Source organism: Microcaecilia unicolor, chromosome 8 (assembly GCF_901765095.1).
Source record: "Microcaecilia unicolor chromosome 8, aMicUni1.1, whole genome shotgun sequence".
Taxonomy (NCBI): Eukaryota; Metazoa; Chordata; class Amphibia; order Gymnophiona; family Siphonopidae; genus Microcaecilia; species Microcaecilia unicolor.
In genome coordinates this window covers 58,959,864-58,980,791 of record NC_044038.1, presented here as the reverse complement: position 1 = coordinate 58,980,791, position 20,928 = coordinate 58,959,864, and the positions used below count along the sequence as shown (strand labels likewise).

Below are 20,928 nucleotides of genomic sequence, written 5' to 3'. Positions count from 1 at the left end.
CAAGGCCTACCACGATAATCCATAGCTTAACTATAGCACATCACCACTCCACCCTTATTCTGAATGTCTTCTTTCTATAACTGTTTGCTTAACTCTTTTTTGTCCTCCTTGATCTCGTTGTAACACCAATTGTATTTATTTACCCTGGAATGGCGATGCCATAACAGGTCTTTGTGAGCCACATTGAGCCTGCAAATAGGTGGGAAAATGTGGGATACAAGTGTAATAAATAATAATAGAATAGTGCCAGTTGTGCACCTAACTTAATTGTTAAATTAAGGCACCAGTTGGTCATTATATACCAATAATAGTCTTTAAGAGGCATTAATTGGTACTAATTTGTAGTTACGCACGTAACTGCACTTAGACACTATTCTATAGAGTTAGCACCTAAGTGTTATACCGTGCAACTATAAAGGGGACGTGCACATGGGAGGATCAAGGACATGTCTAGCAAATACACAAGTAAGTTATAGAATACTATCATTTATGTGCACCATTTACACCAGCCTTTGACATGGCACAAGTGCTCATGCCTAAAGTTAGTGTGCGCATGCCAACATGCTCTATTCCAGTGTCTTTCTGGGGGATTTTTCCTGTTACTCTGCCTCTCTACCCAGGCTCAGGACCGAAAGGGCAAAGTAGATGGGGTGGAGGGTATGGGAAGAGCCATATGCTTGAAGGACAAGGCATTTTTCAATAGTCAAAAGAGAATGCATTTGGAAATGCACCCCCCCCCCATGAAGTTTAAAGGTGGACTGTGGGGATGTATGTCATTGACACACACTGACCAGCAGTGTTGTGGACCCATATGGGGATGATATTTGGTGGCTCTCCTTCAGCTCATTAGAATCCAGAATGGTCCCAGCTTAAAGACCACTGCTAATGATTTCAGTTTCCATTATGTAGCTTCCCACTATTCCAGAACCTGTGGGATGGTAGTGACCATCAACCAGCAGGTGGAGCTATCTCTGAACTGAAAACTGAGCTGAGGTATTTATCCCTTGGCATCCAGTGCTGCTCTTCAGTATTTTTTTTTTTTATCTCCAGCAGGTGGATGGACCCACTTTTCAGCCTCTGGTTCTGAGTAATTTGCTCCTGGTCCAATTGGTCAGCTTGTCCCCAGTTGAACTTTGTGGGTGGCTTGAGTCTGCAGAGTCATATCTGGAGGTCTTCAGATCCCTGCCTCTGGTGCCCCGCAAATTTACTTCTTCCCTCCCTTCACCTCTCCCCTGTTTCCCGTGGAACTCTCTTTTTCCACCACAACAACTTAAAAAAAAAAAAAAAAAGGAAAGAGGTTTACTGGAGAGCGTGGGTGGGATAGGAAAGAGGTTTACTGGAGAGCGTGGGTGGGATACAGTATCAGTCCTGAGCCTTTCTCATCTGTGGTAAGACTTGGGGAGATTGTGAGCTTGGGAGGAAGCAGCCACCAGTGGTATGTCTGACTAATCTTTGACTCAGAACGGCTTGGAGGACTGCAAGTTCTGCTTGTGCAAGGGAGGGATCCTGACTCACTGCTTGGGCACATTGTGCTGTGCTTGTGATAGGGGAAATGGTGACTCCCACAGAGGCAGTTAAGTGGTATTCGCACTGTGGGACCTGTTGTCGGAGCATTGCAGTGTATGCAAGCTAGGAATCCCATGGGATGTACAGGAAACAGTTGGTGGCAGCACATCTTTGGATTTAGTACAGCATCCGAGTATGCTGGGGTCTTTGAGGATCTCTGGCAAGGCCAGTGCGCAGTTTGATGAAGGAGAACACGGGAATGGGCCCTTTTTTGTCAGGGCTGACTGGCAGTGAGGAGCAGCCTCTGTCTGATACGCATGGAGCACAGCCGCCATTTTACATCCTCAGGGCCCGACAGAGCATCGGGATCTTTGTTTTCTCTGGAACTTATATTGCTCTTACGCCAGGTCTATTTACTGAAGCAGGGACAGTCAGAGTTGGTGGAAGGTGCTCCAGTTTCTCGCCCCGCTGCTCCTCCAGTTCCTAAGAGATTTCCTTTAGACCTTCAGGAGTGGGCAGATGAGCCTATCTCTGCTTCTCCCTCCTTATCTGATGTGTACTCAGTCTGTTCAGAGGAGTCATCGTTGAGAAGCCGTTAGAGGAGGGAGATGAAACAAAGTACTGAGGTTGTTTCATAACGAGGAGCTCGGCACTCTTATTTCTGAGGCACTGGCGGTGCTTTCCATTGAGGAGTCTTCTATTTCAGTGTTAGGAGTTCCATCTTTGTTGATTATGAGAGGGCTTAGAGGTCCTTCTAAGGCCTTCCTGGTGCATCCAGACATTTCAGGGCAATGGGTTGCACTTGACGTGGAGCTGAGAGTGGGCTTACCTCTACCTGTTAGTTCCGGAGGTGAAAGATAAATTGCAGCTTCCCAGTGTGGACTCGCTTGTTACGGCTGTGACTCAGAAGACCACCTTGCTGGTGGAAGGGGGCATTGCCCTAAAAGATCTACAGTTTAGGAATCCAGAAGACTCACTGCAACAAGCTTTTGAAGTGGCCTCTTTGAGCCTTCAAGTGACAGTGTGCATCTTGTTCATGGCAAGAGCATGACTAAAGTGGCATCAGCAGTCAGCAACACAAGAGGGGTGCCGTAAAGCACAGCTGGAAACGGAGTTGGCCTCTTTAGTGGATGCTGTTTGACATGTCTTATGGCACATCGGCAACTCTGGTTGCAACGTTGGGTAGCGGATGCAGCATCAAAATCTCATCTAGTTAAACTGCTCTTTCGGGGCAAGTGGCTATTTGGAGACGATCTCAGTAACTTGGTGAAAGAGCTGGGGGAAACCAAGTCACAATGGTTGCCGAAAGCCTCTGGTCATCCATCTTCAGGGGGCTCTCGATCTCGACACAGCAGACTGTACCAGCCTAATCATCAGCAATATGGTCAGAAGTCCTGCTTTCAGGCACACCAATTTTCCTTTTGTGCGAACAGGAAGAAGTCCTCTATCACCTAGAGCACCCACCTCCAGAGCTTCACAATGATACAAGACTGGTACACTCCAGTGGGAGGAAGTGTTCAGGAGTTTTGGGAGGAGTGGGCCAAAATCACATCAGAGCAGTGGGTTCTGGATATTCTTACACAAGGTGAGTTCTCCCGCCCTCTCACTCCTCTCTTCTTGCATTCTCCTTGCCGAAAGGGAACCAAAGCAGTCGAACAGTGGCCTGGAACGCCAGTAAAGAATCTACACTGGCCTGAACCTTAAGTTTTTTTTTGAGGCTGAACATGGACAAGGTAGATACGCCATCTACTTCATTGTCCCAAAGAAGGAAGGCATCTTTTTTCTGGTCTTAGGTCTCAAAGGTCTAAACTGCTGCCTCCCAAGTGTCCTGCTTGTGCATGGAGACACTAACAGCAGTGATAGCCTCAGTTCACATGGGAGAATTTCTCACCACCCTTGATCTCAAGAAGGCGTACTGGCATATGCCCATATGGCCTCTGTATCAAAGGTTTTGATGTTTTGCAGTGCTGGGATGTCACTTCCAGTTCAGGGCTTTACCCTTCAGTCTCGCCATGGCTCAATGAACGATTACCAAGGTTATGGATGGTGGTGGTGGTGATCTTCCTTCAGTGCCAGGGAATCAGAGTTCATCTGTATCTCAACGACTGAGCATTTGTGCATCATTCTGTTCAAACAGTTTTGCAATGACGGACAAAGTTGTCCTTCCTCAGTTGTTGGGTTGGGTGATCAGTTTCAAGAAGAGCAAACTAACTCCATCACAGATTCTGGAGTATCTAGATGTTCTATTTGCCACAGCATGGGAGAAGATCTTCCTCATGGAGCTCAGGATGTCAAAGCTGGTTCAACAGATTTTGTCTTCTCCTCAGTCAAGGCAGGCCCAGGGTCTGGGACTCTGTCCAGGTTCTGGGGTCGGTAACAGTGATAATGGAAGTGGTGCCATGGGCAAGAGCTGCTATGCAGCTAGTATAGGAATCTGTTTTCAGTCGCTGATGGCCCGGTGTCACATAAGTATGACCTTCATCTTCCTTGGACGCTGGTTGCCAGATGAAGTATGCAGTGGTGGTTGTCACCCAGTAATTTAACCATCAGAGCTCCCTTTCCAATAACACAATGGAAGGTGGTAACAACAGATGCCTGCAAGTTGCATTGGGGAGCTAATTACAAGTTCCATCTGGCACAGGGCACCTGGATGGAACAAGAGTCTCGGTGATCAGTAAATCACTTGGAGTGCAGGGCAGTGTGGAATGCTTTACGTAGCTTTGCTCCCTTTCTGGAAGGGGCCCTGGTCCACGTTTTCTCCGACAATGTGATGGTGGTGGAGGTGACCTCTCTCATGCTTGTTGGCAGCTCATATCATGGAGTCCATGAATGTGGAGGAGGACTTTCTCAACAGGCACTCCTTGGACCCGGGAGAATGGGAACTATCCAGCCCATGTTTTCAGCTGATAGTGTACTGAGTTTTACACTTCTGGACTGGATGGCAACAAAAAGGAACACCCTAGTTCTTCAACCGTTGGAAAGAACCAGGCTTGATGGGGATCGATGCCCTGCTGCAGCCCAGGCCAGAGACACATCTACTGTATTTCTTTCCACCGTTGCCCATGGTAGGCCATATGTTGAAAAGAATCACATTGCACCAGGATCGAATATTCTCGTAGCCCTGCATTGGCCGTGGAGGCCCTGGTATGCAGACCTGTTTCAATTGCTGGACGGGAGTACATGGCCTACTGAAGAAAGGTCCGGTGCTCATGGAGGATCCGTGCCCCTTTGGTCTTAAAGTTTGGCCATTGAAAGGGCTTGGTTGATATGAAAAAGTTATTCTGATTCGGTCTACCTTTTTTCAGGCTGCACCTCTGACCTGTTTCAAGGGCTGCCTACTGAAGATGTCTCTTCACCCAGCTATCATGCAATTGTTGTGGTGAGCAGGCTGCTTTCATACACCATGTCCAGAGTGGAACCTTAATTTAGTCCTTCGGGCTCTTCAGAAGCCTCCTTTTGAGCCATTCCAGAAGGCCTTCTTTAAAAGATCTTACACTAAAGACAGCGTTCTTTGGTGGCTGTTGTGTCGGTTTTGGAGCTTCAGGCTCTCTTGTTGGGATCCCTTTCTACATTTTTCAGAGGTGGGGGTCTCCCTGCTCACAGTTCCTTCCTTTCTTCCAAAGTGGTATCAGCATTTCATCTCAACCAATGTGTGGAGCTTCTATCCTTTTGCAGAGAGGATGAAGAGGCTCAATATTCTTCCTTGAAGCTTTTCAATCTGCGTAGAGTCCTCATTAGATATCTGGAAGTCACAAATAAGTTTTGCAAATCGGACAGACTGTTCTGTGCTTTTTGGTAAACAGAGGCTTGGCCTCATCCACAATTGCTAGATGGCTGAAGGAGACTATTGCGTCAGCTTATTTGTTTGTGGGGAAGCGGCTCCTCGGGCCTTGCATGCTTATTCTTCGAGGTGTACAGGAACATCCTGGGTGGAGACTACTTTTCTGTCTCCAGTGGATATTTGCAAGGCGGCAAAATGATTGACACTATATACCTTTGCCAAGAACTACAGGGTGGACATTTAGGCTTCAGTCCTCAGGGCAGTGGTGTCGGGATGCCACCCACTCTAGGGATTGCTTTTGAACATCCCACAGGTTCTGAAATAGTGGGAAGCTACATAATAGATGGAGAAATTAGGTCTACCTGGTAATTTTCTTTCCATTAGTCCTTCCCACCATTACAGAGGCCTGCCTGAGGTTTCTAAGATGTTACACACGTTTGCTCATCTGGTTAATGTTACATAGTAACATAGTAGATGACGGCAGAAAAAGACCTGCACGGTCCATCCAGTCTGCCCAACAAGATAACTCATATGTGCTACTTTTTGTGTATACCCTACTTTGATTTGTACCTGTGTTCTTCAGGGCACAGACTGTATAAGTCTGCCCAGCACTATCCCCGCCTCCCAACCACCGGCTCTGGCACAGACCGTATAAGTCTGCCCAGCACTATCCCCGCCTCCCAACCACCAGCCCCGCCTCCCACCACCGGCTCTAGCACAGACCGTATAAGTCTGCCCAGCACTGTCCCTGCCTCCCAACCACCAGTCCTGCTTCCCACCACCGGCTCTGGCACAGACCGTATAAGTCTGCCCAGCACTATCCCCCCCTCCCAACCACCAGCCCCGCCTCCCGATCTTGACTAAGCTCCTGAGGATCCATTCCTTCTGCACAGGATTCCTTTATGCTTATCCCACGCATGTTTGAATTCCGTTACCATTTTCATTTCCACCACCTCCCGCGGGAGAGCATTCCAAGCATCCAGTACTCTCTCCGTGAAAAAATACTTCCCAACATTTTTCTTGAGTCTGCCCCCCTTCAATCTCATTTCATGGCCTCTCGTTCTACCACCTTCCCATCTCCGGAAAAGGTTCGTTTGCGGATTAATACCTTTCAAATATTTGATCGTCTGTATCATATCACCCCTGTTTCTCCTTTCCTCCAGAGTATACATGTTTAGTTCAGCAAGTCTCTCCTCATACGTCTTGTAACGCAAATCCCATACCATTTTCGTAGCTTTTCTTTTCACCGCTTCAATTCTTTTTACATCCTTAACAAGACACGGCCTCCAAAACTGAACACAATACTCCAGGTGGGGCCTCACCAACGACTTATACAGGGGCATCAACACCCCCTTTCTTCTGCTGGTCACACCTCTCTCTATACAGCCTAACAACCTTCTAGCTATGGCCACCGCCTTGTCACACTGTTTAGTCGCCTTCAAATCCTCAGATACTATCACCCCAAGATCCCTCTCTCCGTCCGTACCTATCAGACTCTCCCCGCCTAACACATACGTCTCCCGTGGATTTCTATTCCCTAAGTGCATCACTTTGCATTGAATTTTAATTGCCAAACCTTAGACCATTCTTCTAGCTTCCTCAGATCCTTTTTCATGTTTTCCACTCCCTCCCGGGTGTCCACTCTGTTAGGTTAGTGAGTTGTTTAAGGTTGTTGTATTTATTCTAAGCATTATCCTTACTCCTTGTCTATGTAAATACTGAGGAGCTAGACTGGATGCCAAGAGAGAGATGTCTTAGCTCAGTTTTCAGTTCTCTATCTTCTCTACTTGCTAGTTGATGGATACAACTATTTGTACAGGTTCTGGAATAGTGGGAATGACTAATGGAAAGAAATGTATCAGGTAAGACCTAATGTCTCCTTTGTACACAATTACTGTTATAGAATTGGCTCATAGCGCCTAGTTTTTGGAGCTGTTTTTTGGATCTACCCATAAGCAACTTTGGCACGTACATTGTAGAATAACGCCTAGCATTTATGCAAGTTACTGCCAATTATTTGCACCTCTGATGTGTATAAGTTCTAGGTATTGTATAACTTTCGCATGCATTTGGGGCCTTACATTCGGTACCAAGTAATAGAATGAGGGAAATAGTTTTCCTGAAGTCATTTTCAAGGTAAAAGTTTGCATGGGCATTTGCTCTGAAAATCTGTTAGGATTTATATTGTAAAAAGTACTCACACTCTCCACTTAATACAGATGGTCTATAAAATTACTTCCTAACAGGGCAGTTTTAAAAGCTCTTTACACAAGTAAACAGCTGTTTACATATGAAAAACCTCACAAAATGACCCACCCCATCAGTTTGTAAAAAATGGTGGGGTCAGGGGCAGAGGGAGGTTGAGGATGGAAGGTTTGTGCATATGCAAATATGTGCACAGAACCGAGAGCCCCATTCCCATGACTCTGCATTTTTAGAGAGGAACATCACACAGGGTTTTCCCATTTAAAAATGATCTTGCAGACTCACAGGGTAACATCTCCCACAGATATGCATACCCTGCAGCTCGTCTCAAAATTGTCCTTCCTGGACTGATCTAAGAAAGTACACAGAAAAAAAGCCCCTGCTTTACTCCTGAAACCTTAAACTAAGGGCAGGGTTTCTTTAAATGACAACTTCCTTCTACTTTTGTGAGCAATAAAACATGCTGGGATGATGAAACATTTCAGCCTTAAAAGCAAGCTCAGGTTGGAACTGAAGGGTTTCCTTTTCCCTCTGATCCCCTGTTGTGAATTGGTCCCTTTGAGTTTGCAGGTATCTGAAGCCCCCTTGCAATTCTTAGATTCTTTGCACAATCCCCTTGTATCTTTCAACAGCTGCTGCTGCTGAGCTGCTCCTGCAGAAAATATGTTTTTCTTAAGCAAAATGTCATTTTTGTGTGTGACAGGAAGGGAGGAATTCACATGAACCAGTTTCTGATTTTTAGAATGTCTGCTCCTTTTTTACACCCCTGTTTCTTGACTTCTGATGATAATGCACATTGGAGTGTTCTGCTGCTTAGCATCAGTCATAGGATCCTCTTCTGTCTCTGCAGGGGACTGTAGCAAGCTCCATTGACGTCACACCAACCCTCCAGTATGTCTGATCCCCGATCCCCATGGCTGACAAGCTCACTGCAGCAGACTCCAGTGTAGCAGCAGCAGTGGGTCGTTGCTGTGGTCACTCACGGAGTAAATTTTGCTTCTGCTTTCTCAGAGCTCAACTGTGAGCTTGTATATGGAAGTACTAGCCTTCAGTTTTATTAATGGAGCCTCATTGTGCCACCACCTCAGTGGCTGCAGTTTCTTCCTTAATGCTGTCTTTGTGCCTAGTGACAAATCATTGAACTGAATGCCACTGTGCTGTAATAATTGGAGCCTTGAACTAAAGAAATCCTGAGATCTGAACTTGAATCTCCCTGCTGCCACCTACTCTGTGACTTTGCTAAAGTTACTGTGAGGCGTATTTTCAAAGCACTTAGACTTACAAAGTTCTATAGGTTACTATAGAACTTTTGAAGTCTAAGTTCTCTGGAAATGAGCCCCATTTATCTCTCTATATCTGTAATAGCTTAGGAAGAACATTAACTGTTGGACATTTTCTGCAGTTTAGTGCTTGCTAGGAAACTTCTACATCAGAACTGGATATAATATGTGTTTGTCTCTAAACTTTAATTATGCGTTGAGTGAATAATACTTTCTCCTGTTTGGCCCGGCATTGAATATCTGGGGATAATGCATTGTTTGAATATTTTTACTGCTGTAATTGTTTATTGCTTATGTTTGACTTATTCTTGCTGTCCACCACCTTGAGTGAATTCCTTCAAAAAGGTGGTAAATAAATCCTAATAAATAAACTATTACATTTTTTGAACATGTTGGGATCGTGATTCGGTTAAATGTCCTGTATAAATCCAAATTATATAATTAATACTGACTTCAGTTAATGTAAACATGTCTCTGTTAGTCTGTGTGTTTTTTTTGTTACATTTGTACCCCGCGCTTTCCCACTCATGGCAGGCTCAATGCGGCTTACATGGGGCAATGGAGGTTAAGTGACTTGCCCAGAGTCACAAGGAGCTGCCTGTGCCTGAAGTGGGAATCGAACTCAGTTCCTCAGTTCCCCAGGACCAAAGTCCACCACCCTAACCACTAGGCCATTCCTCCACTCCACTCCATACCTTTCTTTAGTAAGCTAGAACACATTGCAGTTTACGGTATTAACAACCTGCCTTGGTGACAGAGGCCTTGCTGAGTCCCTGTGACAAATGGGGATATGATGTTAATTAAAAAGCGATTTGAAAGGCAAAGTATCAGATTTTGAGGTCTGCCTATGCTTTTCCTGTTGAAATGACAACACTGTTCACCGTCTTCTGATTCTCTTTTCAGTTTCCAGTCCCACCAGCAGTAGCGGCCGCTCAAGCACAGATTTCTCTGGTTACATCCTGGCCATCTACAGCTCAAGGCAGGTCATGGTGGAGCAGTTTGAAGCACAACCTATGACACTAGCTGACGCCATCATACTCCTGACAGAGGACAAGGGGGAACGGCATGAGGTGAGGAGTTGCTTCAGCTGTAGTTTGTACTCCCGGGCTATAATCCCCAGGCATCCTAATGCGCTGCTCCCATCCCTGTCCTCGAGAGAGCTAAGAGAGTCCCATTATCTTTATCTATGGGATCCTGCTATATTCTTTACCCATTTTACACAACATAGTACAGTTAGTGCTGGGCTCCCCAAGGAAGCAGCATATACTGCAAAATGTAAGGGCCATCTTGTTGCCATATTTGCTCTAATTTTGTTGACACAAGGACCTAAACTATAGTTGGTCTCGGTCTCTTCTTGTTTGGATGAGGAGTCAGGGGTATGGCTTTTCCGAGACTGGCATTTGCTGGCACCATCCTTTGATTTTTCTGCCAGAAACCACAGGGCAGTAACCAAAGTGCTTTAGGCATTTTCCCTGACATCAGCTCCCACAGCATGAGAAACATTTCCTTTAGAAGACTATCACTAGATGGCTACAGGTTTCATTTCGTCTTCTTCAGGTCTTGTGTAAGCTGGGTTATAAATTAAAACAAAAAATAAGTTTGTAAACTTCTAGATAGCAGAGATTTATGTATGTTTATGGTTGTGTTTTCATGGACTGTTAATGGGAGAGGGATCCATGAGCTCCAAACCCCAAAACTGAGAAATTTGAAATGCCTACCACCAATCATTAAGAGTGCATCGTTGCACACTGATATCATTGTGTTCTTTGGCTTTCTAGGGTCGCGAGGGGATGACCTGTTATTACCTGACCCACGGCTGGGCTGGACTGATTGTGGTGGTGGAGAACAGACATCCAAAATCCTTTCTGCATGTCCAGTGTGATTGCACAGATAGTTTCAACGTGGTTTCAACACGAGGCAGTCTAAAGACGCAGGATAGTGTGCCACCACTACATAGGTAAGAACATTGAGAGACAGCAATCAGGCCTTGGGTTGTGACACAGGGTTAGATGAGACCAGAGAGGCAGCTAGAAGTTAGGCTGCCGATTTCCAGCTTGAACTAGAGGCAGACATAACCAATCTGCTTCTCAAGATGTCCACAGTGAATATGCTTGAGAGATTTGTATTGCAAATACTTGCATTACATTGGCTCCCCATTGCATGAGGAATGAAATGTAAGATGTTTGCAATCTTGTACAAACCTTGCATTTGCTCTCATCACTCCTTTGACTTCTGTATTGATATATCATTGTCCTAATTTCAGACGCAGACTCAATTGATCATACTCTCCTTCATCTTGCCCACACATCAAAAACTCGCCTATGCACTTTTGCTGATCTGTACATTAGGTTCAAGTCTATTTGTCCATTCAGATAAATCTCATCTTGACCTAATAATTTCAGAAGTTGTAAATGATTGTGATGTCAGCCAGAAGCTGTTGCAAGTTTTTGGCTAATTTTGGGTGGTCCTACAGGAAAATAAGTGGCCACAAAACATCCTTCTCTGCCCCTATCCCCCCTCCCCTGCTCCCCCCCATCTCAGAATATAAATACCTGAGTTGGTGGGGATCTCCAAGCCCCACTGGCTGAAGACTTCTTTTAAAGGCACCCAAAACTCCCTACTGGCAAGCTCGGTGATCAGTGGTGGCATTCCTGAGTCACTGATGCCAGCACCCAGCACTTGCTTAGTTTTCATGTATACGTTCAAAAACTGAGCAGTTGCGGGGTGCTGGTGTCAGTATTTCAGGAATGCTGGTGCTGACTACCAGGCTCGGCAGCAGGGAGTTCTAAGCACCTTTGAAGGAGGTCTTCAGTTGGCATGACTTGGAACCCTACCAGCTATTGCAAGGGTGCACTGCTGCTGGGTGGACTCCTGCCCACCTATGGCTGTGCCAGTGCCATGCAGCAATACAGAATTACATGAAGGGGAAAGAGGTCACTAACCACAGGCAGTGACATTGGCTTGAGTTAGTATAGATTCCCGATCCTCACTGGTGGCACTCTGAATTGCATGTGACTGAGGCAAAGACCATTGAGTGACCTCTCACTGCTGGGGCTCTAGTTGGGCATATGTCTGATGAATTTCACAGAATTGGGGTACTAACTTGGCATTACCATTAATAAAATCTCACTCCTGGAACTCTAAGTGGGCAATACCATGAGGAGGTCACATTGCAGGGGTTCTGGCTGGACGCTGCTGTGGGGAAGCTGATGCTGCAAAGACATCCCAAAAAAGATAGAGCAGAATTAGAAAAGGTACAGAGAAAGGCAGCCAAAATAATAAAGGTAATGGACCGACTCCCCTGTGAGAAAAGGCTAAAGAGGTGGAGAAGACTAGACCGAGGGATGATATGATAGAGGTCTATAAAGTAAAGAGTAGAACTGAATGTGTAAACATGAATCAATTGTTCATGCTTTCAAAAAGTACAAACACTAGGGGGATAGGCCATGAAGTTACTAAGTAGTACATCCAAAAAAAAAATAAGAGAAAATATTTTTCTCTCAACACATAATTAAAACTCTAAAATTCATTGCCAGAAGATATGGTAAAAGTAGTTAGTTTAAATTCTGGGTTTAAAAAGGTTTGGGCAAATGCTTGAAGGAAAGTCCCTAAACCATTATTAAGGTAGACCTGAAGAAATCCGCTGCTTATCCCTGAGATCTGAGGAGATTCACTGCTTATCCCTGAGTGTAAGCAGCTTGAAATCTATCTGCCTTTTGGTATCTGCCAGGTATTGTGATCTGGTCTGGCCATTGTTGGTAGCAGGATTCTAGGCAGATGGGCCTTTGGTCTCACTTAGTATGGCATTTCGTATGTCCTTAAGCACACAGTTTTGGGGGTTCTGCTTTGAGTCTAGTTTAATTTTCTTGATATACCACTTAATTAAAAAACTTAACTAGGAAAGAAGTAATAAGTCAAGGAGAAAAGGGGTAGACAGGAATTACATTGAAGAACTATGGGGTAAGGAGAAGGAAGTACTTAAATGGCACAAACGAATACCCAAATCAAGAGAAGGGAAGAAGGATGCTAAAAAGTGGAAGTGCTTCTGTTGACTTTCCCTTGTCTTTCTGTGTCAGGCAGGTATTGGTGATCCTATCACAGCTGGAGGGGAATGCAGGCTTCTCCATAACCCATCGCCTGGCTCACCGGAAGGCCAGTCAAGCCTTTCTCAATGATTGGATGTCTACAAAAGGGACCCATAATCCTCCACTGACATCGGAGGTGGCAGGGCTCCACAGTCCTCGGCCCTTATGACAGACGGACTCTCCCTCCTCTCCCCTCACTTTTCTTTCTTCCTCTACCCTTTTGCCCTTGCTGAGGTTGCAGTTCCCTGTGGCAATCTCGGTCAATATCCCTCGCTTTCAGTAGTGAAGTAAGTTCAACCTTAGTTATATGATGACAGATAAAGCTGAAGGAAACCTTCATTCCAAGTTCCATTTGCATATTATTAAGGGAAGTTGTCATTTTCGTTCCCCTTCTCCAACACTTCATTTGCTCTATCCTGCCTCCTCTCGTTCACCTACCTGCTCCTTTCCTACAGACTTGTGCACTTTATCTGGAGGATCAAAAGAGGACACAATGGACATGGATAACTAACAAAGCTTGAATTTGCCAAGATTCTCAGGACATCAGTCGGTCCAATGGGATTAAGGGCCGACACTGCTTGAAAGGGGTGTTAGAGGAAGGTCCACCCTTTTCCCATCTGCTACAGAGCCACATCCTCATATCCATTTCCTAGTAACACATGAAAGGTGGATCCTCATTGGATGTGAGTTGGGCCTTGCTCTGTGATATCCTGGTCTTCAAGATTAATACCTCCAGTTTTCTCTTAACAGCTGTATTTCTGTGTAAGGAATGTCTGCATAAGCTCTTAGCACACTCAGCATAATCAGTTTCATGAGGGGAGGCATTGGGCCAGCTCAGACTTTGACTCCTGTCCTAGTGCATTCTGGGCTTTGTAGTTCTTTCCTTTGAAACTGAATGATATGTCTATTCTCTGGGAGCACACTGATGACCTCATAGATTTACTGCATTTTGTGCTTTATGTACAAAAAGTGATGTCATTGGTACATGGCATCTATTTTTAGGCCCTAGGGTTGGATATTGCATTTTTATTTTGTTTAAATAATATATGCTTTTTATGCAATAGTGCTGGGGAAAAGGCGATACCTAGAACTATCATTCAGGGGAAAGAAAAGCTCAGAGCATTTTTCAGAAACTTGCAGTGCTGTACTAGAATGCACCGGGATGTGAGCTAGACAAGCCCAGCCTAGAGCATCCCTCTTGAGAATGGGTAAGTTGAGAGCTGCGTATCTGTCCTGCTGATCATCGGCATAAGGAGAAAGGATTAGAAATAATGTTTTTTTTTCCTTCTCCTTGAGCTGTTGTTCTTTTGAACAGCTTTTCCCAGAAACTCAACTTTACAAAAATGACTGGGCTATAGATGACATCACAGCCTCTCCAACACTGGTTAGCTAACTCTTTGATAACGTCTGGAATTTCTGTCTTATAAAACAGCATTTTGTAATATTTTTAATACTTACAATGTCCATGCCACATTTCCTTCTCAGTTCTGCAATCTTCTGTCAGTAACTTTGTCTTACTGTAGGATATTATAATGATTAAATATCAAAGTGTCACTAATTAAGGAGGTGAAGCTTGCTGCAAAGGTAGAGTCGTGCGCTAGCAGAGGTTGGCAATCACCTTAGTTATTACAACAAGCCACGATGTTATCAAGTCTTTTAGAGGATGGGCATATGGGGGGGGGGGGGGGTATGGATTTTTTTTTTTTTTTGAATCCCACAAGTCCTTTAATTTCCATGTGCAGCAAGAAATGATCTTATGTGGATTGGGGCCCAACATTAGTTTGGCTTCTTAAAGAATTGCCTGCTTTTTATTGAACTAACAAGACTTATCCAAGGGTGTGTGAAGCACACAAGCTTTTGAGATCATATAGCTCTGAAGAGTCAATGGACCTCTGCAGTAGTTACAAACTGTCAGTAAACTTACTGATGGTCAGTTCTAAAAACATCTGTAATGACGACATGAGTGATGGACCTGTATTTTTCTGCCACTATTGTGGTCAGGTTCTGTGAAGCTGTACTACTCAGCATTTGGGGGACTAGATCTTTGTGGATAAAGGGAAGATGAATCTCAGCTTAGTAAGTCAGCTGTGCACAAGTGGTATGTGTTTGCAAAAAAAAAAAAATCTTGGAGGCTTATCAGTCAAAAAATAAATAAAAAGAAACTAGCAGCTAACTTAGGGCCCTGTTTACGAAGGTGCGTTAGCGTTTTTAACAAGCGTTAACCATGTACGCACCTACAATATCCCTGTAGGCGCCTACACGCCTAAGTCGCGTGCTAATTGTAGGCACATTAAAAATGCTAACGCCTTAGTAAACAGGGCCCTTAGCGCTGATCCTAGTCATCACCTTTGGACAATTTTTATGTTAATTCAAAAAAAGGTATCAAAACCTGCAAAGAATTTTGTTTCATCAGCAGCACTACCCAAATTACACTTGTAAAGGAAAAGAAGTACTGGAGGGCTGTATTCATGGAGGCAAAAGGCAGAACAAAGTGGTTTTCAATTCTATCCCAGAGGCACACCTAACCCAATGTCATTTTCTGGAGATTGATATATAATGAATTGCTTAATGAGATCCAGCGTATGCACATCTTTCTCATGCATGTTCATTATGACGTTCCCCAAAGCCAGCTGGGTAGATGTGCCTGCAGGTCCAGGTCACGAACAGCTGGAGCACAAAATCCCAGTTGTAGCAACTGCTTGGGTCAGGTGGTTTTTCAGTGGCAGTGCCTTGGAAGCAGCCGTCAGCTGCTTCCTCTCTTGGAATATGAAAGGCCCGGTCACCCTGTGAGTGTGACCGAGCTCTGCTTTTCTAACTGCTATTTCATAGTTTTTTCTTGTAAAATCAGAAAGGCCAAGCTCACTCCCTAGAGAAGCAGGCAGAGGGCAATACACTTTTTAAGTGAACTGACTGAAGAGTCTTTGCAGCTGAGACCAGTGTTGATTTGTCTTTAATTCAGTGGCTCATGGATGTATAACACTTTTTCTTTTAAAAAATGAGTTTTTACTTTTTAGAAAGCTGTGAGAGGAGAAGGCAGTGTAAAGAGATTAGAGAAGAAGTAGCTATGGCTCTTACCATAGTCTGGTTCGTAAAACACTTGAAAATTATAGATTCTCCTGATTATCCAGTGCTGAGCTCCCAAAATTCATTATATTAATGCTACTGTGCAACCCTTGTTAACTAGCACGGCTAGAAGCCATGTGATTGGTCAAAGCTCCACTGTCTGTTGCTGACTGAATCCAAAGCCAAGCAAAAGTCTTTAAAGTTTTTGTTTTTTTTCCTGTCGAGTCAGACTCCAGCGCATTCTGGATCTTGTAGTCCTGAATTTCTCCTGAAATCTGGAATGCAGACACCAAAATGTACCAAAGAATGGTATGGGACGGGCTGGGTTCCAGTGCTTTAGCTGGCTACTGACTGCAAGTTGTCTTTGCTAGCCCTTGAACCAAGGCTTTTGCACCTAACAGCAGTGTTTTGATTGAAGCTGAAAGAAAGATTGAGACAGCACTAGAGGATTATGGAAAGGAGAAGGGAGACGGACAATTAAACGTCAGCAGACTAGTGAACTGAAAGTGCCCGAGCATACCCAGCAATGTGTCAGGTAGAAGATTCATTATTCTGCTTAAGGAGGCCATGGGCCTTTGGGAATTCACTAGTTACTGTGGACAGGGTGGAATGAGGCCTACTGCTAAGGAGGGACCCATAGGTTGACACAATTATACTTTAATAGGAGGGCTGCTGGTGCCTCTTACATGAAAATTGACTAGTGCTAACAGGATAGGAAGAGAAGACTGTTTTGGACCCATCGCTGTGTGGCATTCAGCTGGTGCCACGGAAAGTGCCTTCTCTAAGCCTACTGCTTATGTTTGTAAAGGTACAAATTTCTGTAGCAGCGCATACTTCTGTAAAGGTCCTTCATTTAGTCCAGGAGAGGTCATAGCAGAAAGGGAATGCAGTGTGTGCATTGAACAATATGGTACTGCTATCTCTGTCCGTCTCGTCCCCCTTCTGTGCATGCTTCATCCACAGAATCTGCTTCAGAATTGCCTCCCCATCATTCATATAGGGCCAGATGTACTAACCCTTTTTCTTAGAATGGGAAGAACCCTTTTGTACACTGGCTTGATGATGGACTGAAAAAAGCCCAGATCGAAGCACTCCCTGTGGGGGATAATTCTACAAAGAGGGCACCAAATGTGTGCACATGTAAATGCCAATAATCGGGCTACATGCTATTCTTAAATATGTGTGTGGAGAGGGGGAGCGCACATACATGTAACATATGGAATACTGTAAGTTACATGCATGTTTCTGGAATCCAGGAGTGAGCATTTACGCCAGCTCTTTGGCTGGGGTAAATGTTTGCGCCTACCCCATGTGCACGCATATGCCCGGTTACGCTAGTGGCAAGTAGGCACTACTTTCCTTTTCAGAATATGCTCCGTATAGACATGCCCTTAGAGAATAGCTCTCAAGCTGTATAGTGCTACAGCCCTTCCAAAGGAGAAGAAAACATTTTGTAAAAAGTCATGTTTTTTCTCATAGGAGACTATCTCACGGGGGGGGGGGGGGGGGGGGGGGGGGCAGCCAGCTGTCCTCCAAACCCTTCCTCACGGAGTCTGGTGGGGAGCTGAAGCAGGGCCATCCAGCAGACCTCTAACTAGGTATTGTAGCACCTGGAGCGAGCAAACAATATTTGTTCTCTCCCTACCAGCCCCACCCCTCTCCATTCTTCCTTCACCTCCTCCACTTTGATCCTGGTCTTCTTTTGCCTTTTTCACTCTTCCTCCACAAATGGCATGGTAGGAAGAAGTCTGCGACCTTCCTCGCTTTTCACCTGCTGCCAGCCCACGCTTGCATTTCAGTCAATTGTTCACTCCCCCCTCCACCACACCAAGTTGGCCATCCCTCTTGCCCCCACCCCTAGTTACTGCCCTGGTGGTAGGCTCTGCAGGGTGCCATTAACATTGCAGTACATGAAGCATGCTGCTTTCTGATAGGTCTGTCTTGGTGTCAGAGTAGTGCAATGGGATGATGGAGCTCGTTGTTGTAGTGGAGTCTTGCAGCTCTGCAATGGGCTCTGCAGGGTGTTGGAGCATCAAAACTGGCCTAAATCATGGAGAAAGTATTTTTTTTTCCATTGAGGGTATACACAGCTGGATTATGGAGGTAACCAAGTTAAACTGCCCCTAAAATGGAGGTGTGCTAGAATGGAGAGGAGCAGAATCTGATCATCTGGTTCCTTTTATTTTAGTAGCATGTTACTTGACCCACAGACAACTGTTTCATAGTACAGCCTAGGACTTACTTTGTAACTTCTTGGGTCAGTATTTAAGCCCTGTGGTCAGCATTTTTTAAACACCAGCCGGCATTTAAATATTTTACAATATTCAACTCCATTATCTGTAGAATTGGTAGGGCTGAGCATATGTTTGTAGCGGTAACTGCTGCTGTTCTGTGGATAGTCGTTAATATTCAGCCGTGATCCATATTGGTAAGCGGTTTAAGAGAGCTGTATGGAGCGTAGCTGAATATTGCCAACTATCTGTGGAATTAGGCAGAATGCCCTCACTTTTGGGATGGTGCTGGGAAAGCCTCTTAAAATTTTCCATGGCACTATGCTTGTAGTACTGCTAAGAGTTCAGCGATAGGGGGTTTATGTGTTTAGCATATAAACCCTTGTAAATACTGGACCATATGTTCATAAAAGAAACACTGCCTCCTTATGAGATTTTGATCCCAACTCTTAGACCTCTCCCTCCCTTTATCATCGGGGACTCGCATTATTTTCTGTCCCAAGCCAAATTTCTGGTTCGAGATGTCTGACATTCTCAGGTCATGTCCTGGTTGCCTGGCCTAGTCTCAGGCTCTTACCATTTTTGGAAGATGCCCTGGGGTCTGTTCTGCCTTTTGTCTAGCTTGGTATAGGAATAAGATGCCCTTCATTTTCAGCCTCTGACCTAGGTTCTTTTACTAAGCTGAGTTAAAAGTAGCCTTAGCACATCCTAATGCGAGTTCTTCCCACGTGCTAAGACCATTTGTATCACAGCTGGAAAAATGGCCTTTTGTATTAATGATAAATCTTATATGACGGACTATGACTTATAATTTGTGCAGGGACTTATAATCATGAAAAATCTAATTCCCAAGCAACATTCAAAGTTCAAGTGCTAGCAAGATCAACAAGAATTCAAACAATCATATAGGTGCTTCTATCTGTTCTAAATATGTCAAAACATATATCCATTAGAGAACAGAAAAAATAATTTTAGGATCCTCAAGAGATCACAGTATATACATTTCAATCAATAGTCTTCCCAGCAACGCTATGCACATCTTCATTGGTGCATTTTTAGAATTATTTTTTTCAAAAGTAATTGTTTTACTTTAATTCTTTAAATCTTCAAAATTATTCGAATTGTAAACCAGCTTTTGAACTCTTAAAAAGAGCCATGTTACTTAACTTGCAGCTGTTTTCAACACTATAAGAACCTCCGCCTGGCCAAGTTTCGATCCTTCCTCAGGGAAGAGGTTCACTAAAAACAGACATCAGAGTGTTATATTCATGACTGGTGCATAAAAGATATAAACAAAGCTTTTTTTTTTTAGTCGACATAGCAATCTAAAATGAGGCAACTTACATTTTCAGCAGTTTGCTCACTCTCACATAGTGTAAAAATAAAATGGCCACAGCTTTTTTTGGAAATGCCGGCATTTAAATATCAAGCAGCTGACTAGGTTAACCACACACCTGATTGGTTGAAACATATGGCAAAGGAATCATAGCCGTTGCTGGGAAGACTATTGATTGCAGTGTATATGCTGTGATCTGAGGATCCTAAAATAAATGTTCTGTTCTCTAAATGGATATATGTTTTGACATATTTAGAATAGATAGAGGCACCTATGTGATTGTTTGAATTCTTGTTGATCTTGCTAGCACTTGAACTTTGAATGTTACTTGGGAATTAGAATTTTCACTTTTACTGTATATTAATGGCCACATGCTCATGTTGTCATTGGTGCGCAGCCATTAAAAACAATTTACCACATGAGCACTTACTTACCAACACCCATTTTGTAGCTGGTAAGGACTCGTCTCCCGAGTCACTTGCTGCCATCATTTTCTGTTCCAGGCATACTGCTCAGCAGTAGTAACATCAGGGGATCAGCATTGGAAAAAAGAGGAATGGAGTTCAGTTTAGTAACGTTATTTTCTTAATTTATTGTAAAAACATATTTGAGCATTTTCAAGTCTAGTTTTTATGCTTTGCACTAATCCGATGAAGCTATGTGGGAAATCATCATTCTCATTTTTGAGCAACCCTCTTGAGACTCGCTGTGCTCTCGCAGCAGTGCAGCTATTTCTGGGGCTGTGATTTTTTAACTTTTTCTCTTCCTGAGAGCTGTGTTTGCTGTGATGAGAAAGGTAGCGCAGCCCATAGCTCCCGTTTTACACAATAAACTTTGTTGTGGGAGTTGTGTAACAGTTCCAGGGCTGTCATTGTCAGTTTACATCCACACACTTCCTTGGAAGGAGAGAAAATAAGTTTGTGGGGTTTTTTTAATTAGTTGTAATTTATGGCAAGTTTTTCTCAGTTCATGGATTATTGTAGTATAATCTCTCCATATGCACTGATCCTGTACATAGCAATCCATGGTCGCTAAATCCAGCCAGCACAGTCTGTCAGGAGGTGTGCATTTTGCTGCCAAATAGCACCAGGCACTTTGGTTCATGTAATGCTAAATCAAGCAAGGGGTAATATAGTATGTGTGATTTATTTAAATCACTTGTGCACAAAACAAACAGAGAGCACCTTTACCACAGCAGCTCTCTGATTGGTTTCCAGTTACATTCAGTGACCAACAGGAGTCAGTTCCAAGAGTCCTGCCTCTCAGTAAGGTTTTGACATTTTTTTCCCCCTCCCCCATCCTATTTTTTTCCATATTAAAGTGCAGGGTACAGTTCAGCACTATGGACCTGGCAGAATCTGTGTCCACTGGAGCCCTGTGCCAAGCGTCCAGGCAGCTGCTACACTAACTTGTAAAATTAAATAAATAAAAAGTCATTTTA

General features: G+C 44.2%; 1 protein-coding gene across 3 annotated transcripts in view; it reads left to right on the top strand.

Annotated features, from left to right (window-relative positions):
* Positions 1-14,578, top strand: part of CAPN15 (calpain 15) — a 248,044-nt gene extending 233,466 nt beyond the window's left edge. For all 3 annotated transcript variants that reach the window (XM_030211465.1, XM_030211463.1, XM_030211464.1), the window contains 3 exons: positions 9,676-9,842; positions 10,551-10,729; positions 12,849-14,578. In XM_030211465.1, the coding sequence (XP_030067325.1) occupies positions 9,676-9,842; positions 10,551-10,729; positions 12,849-13,026 (524 nt within the window). In that variant the 3' untranslated portion in view covers positions 13,027-14,578. The remainder of the gene's footprint in view (positions 1-9,675; positions 9,843-10,550; positions 10,730-12,848) is intronic.
* The last annotated feature ends 6,350 nt before the right edge of the window (positions 14,579-20,928 follow it).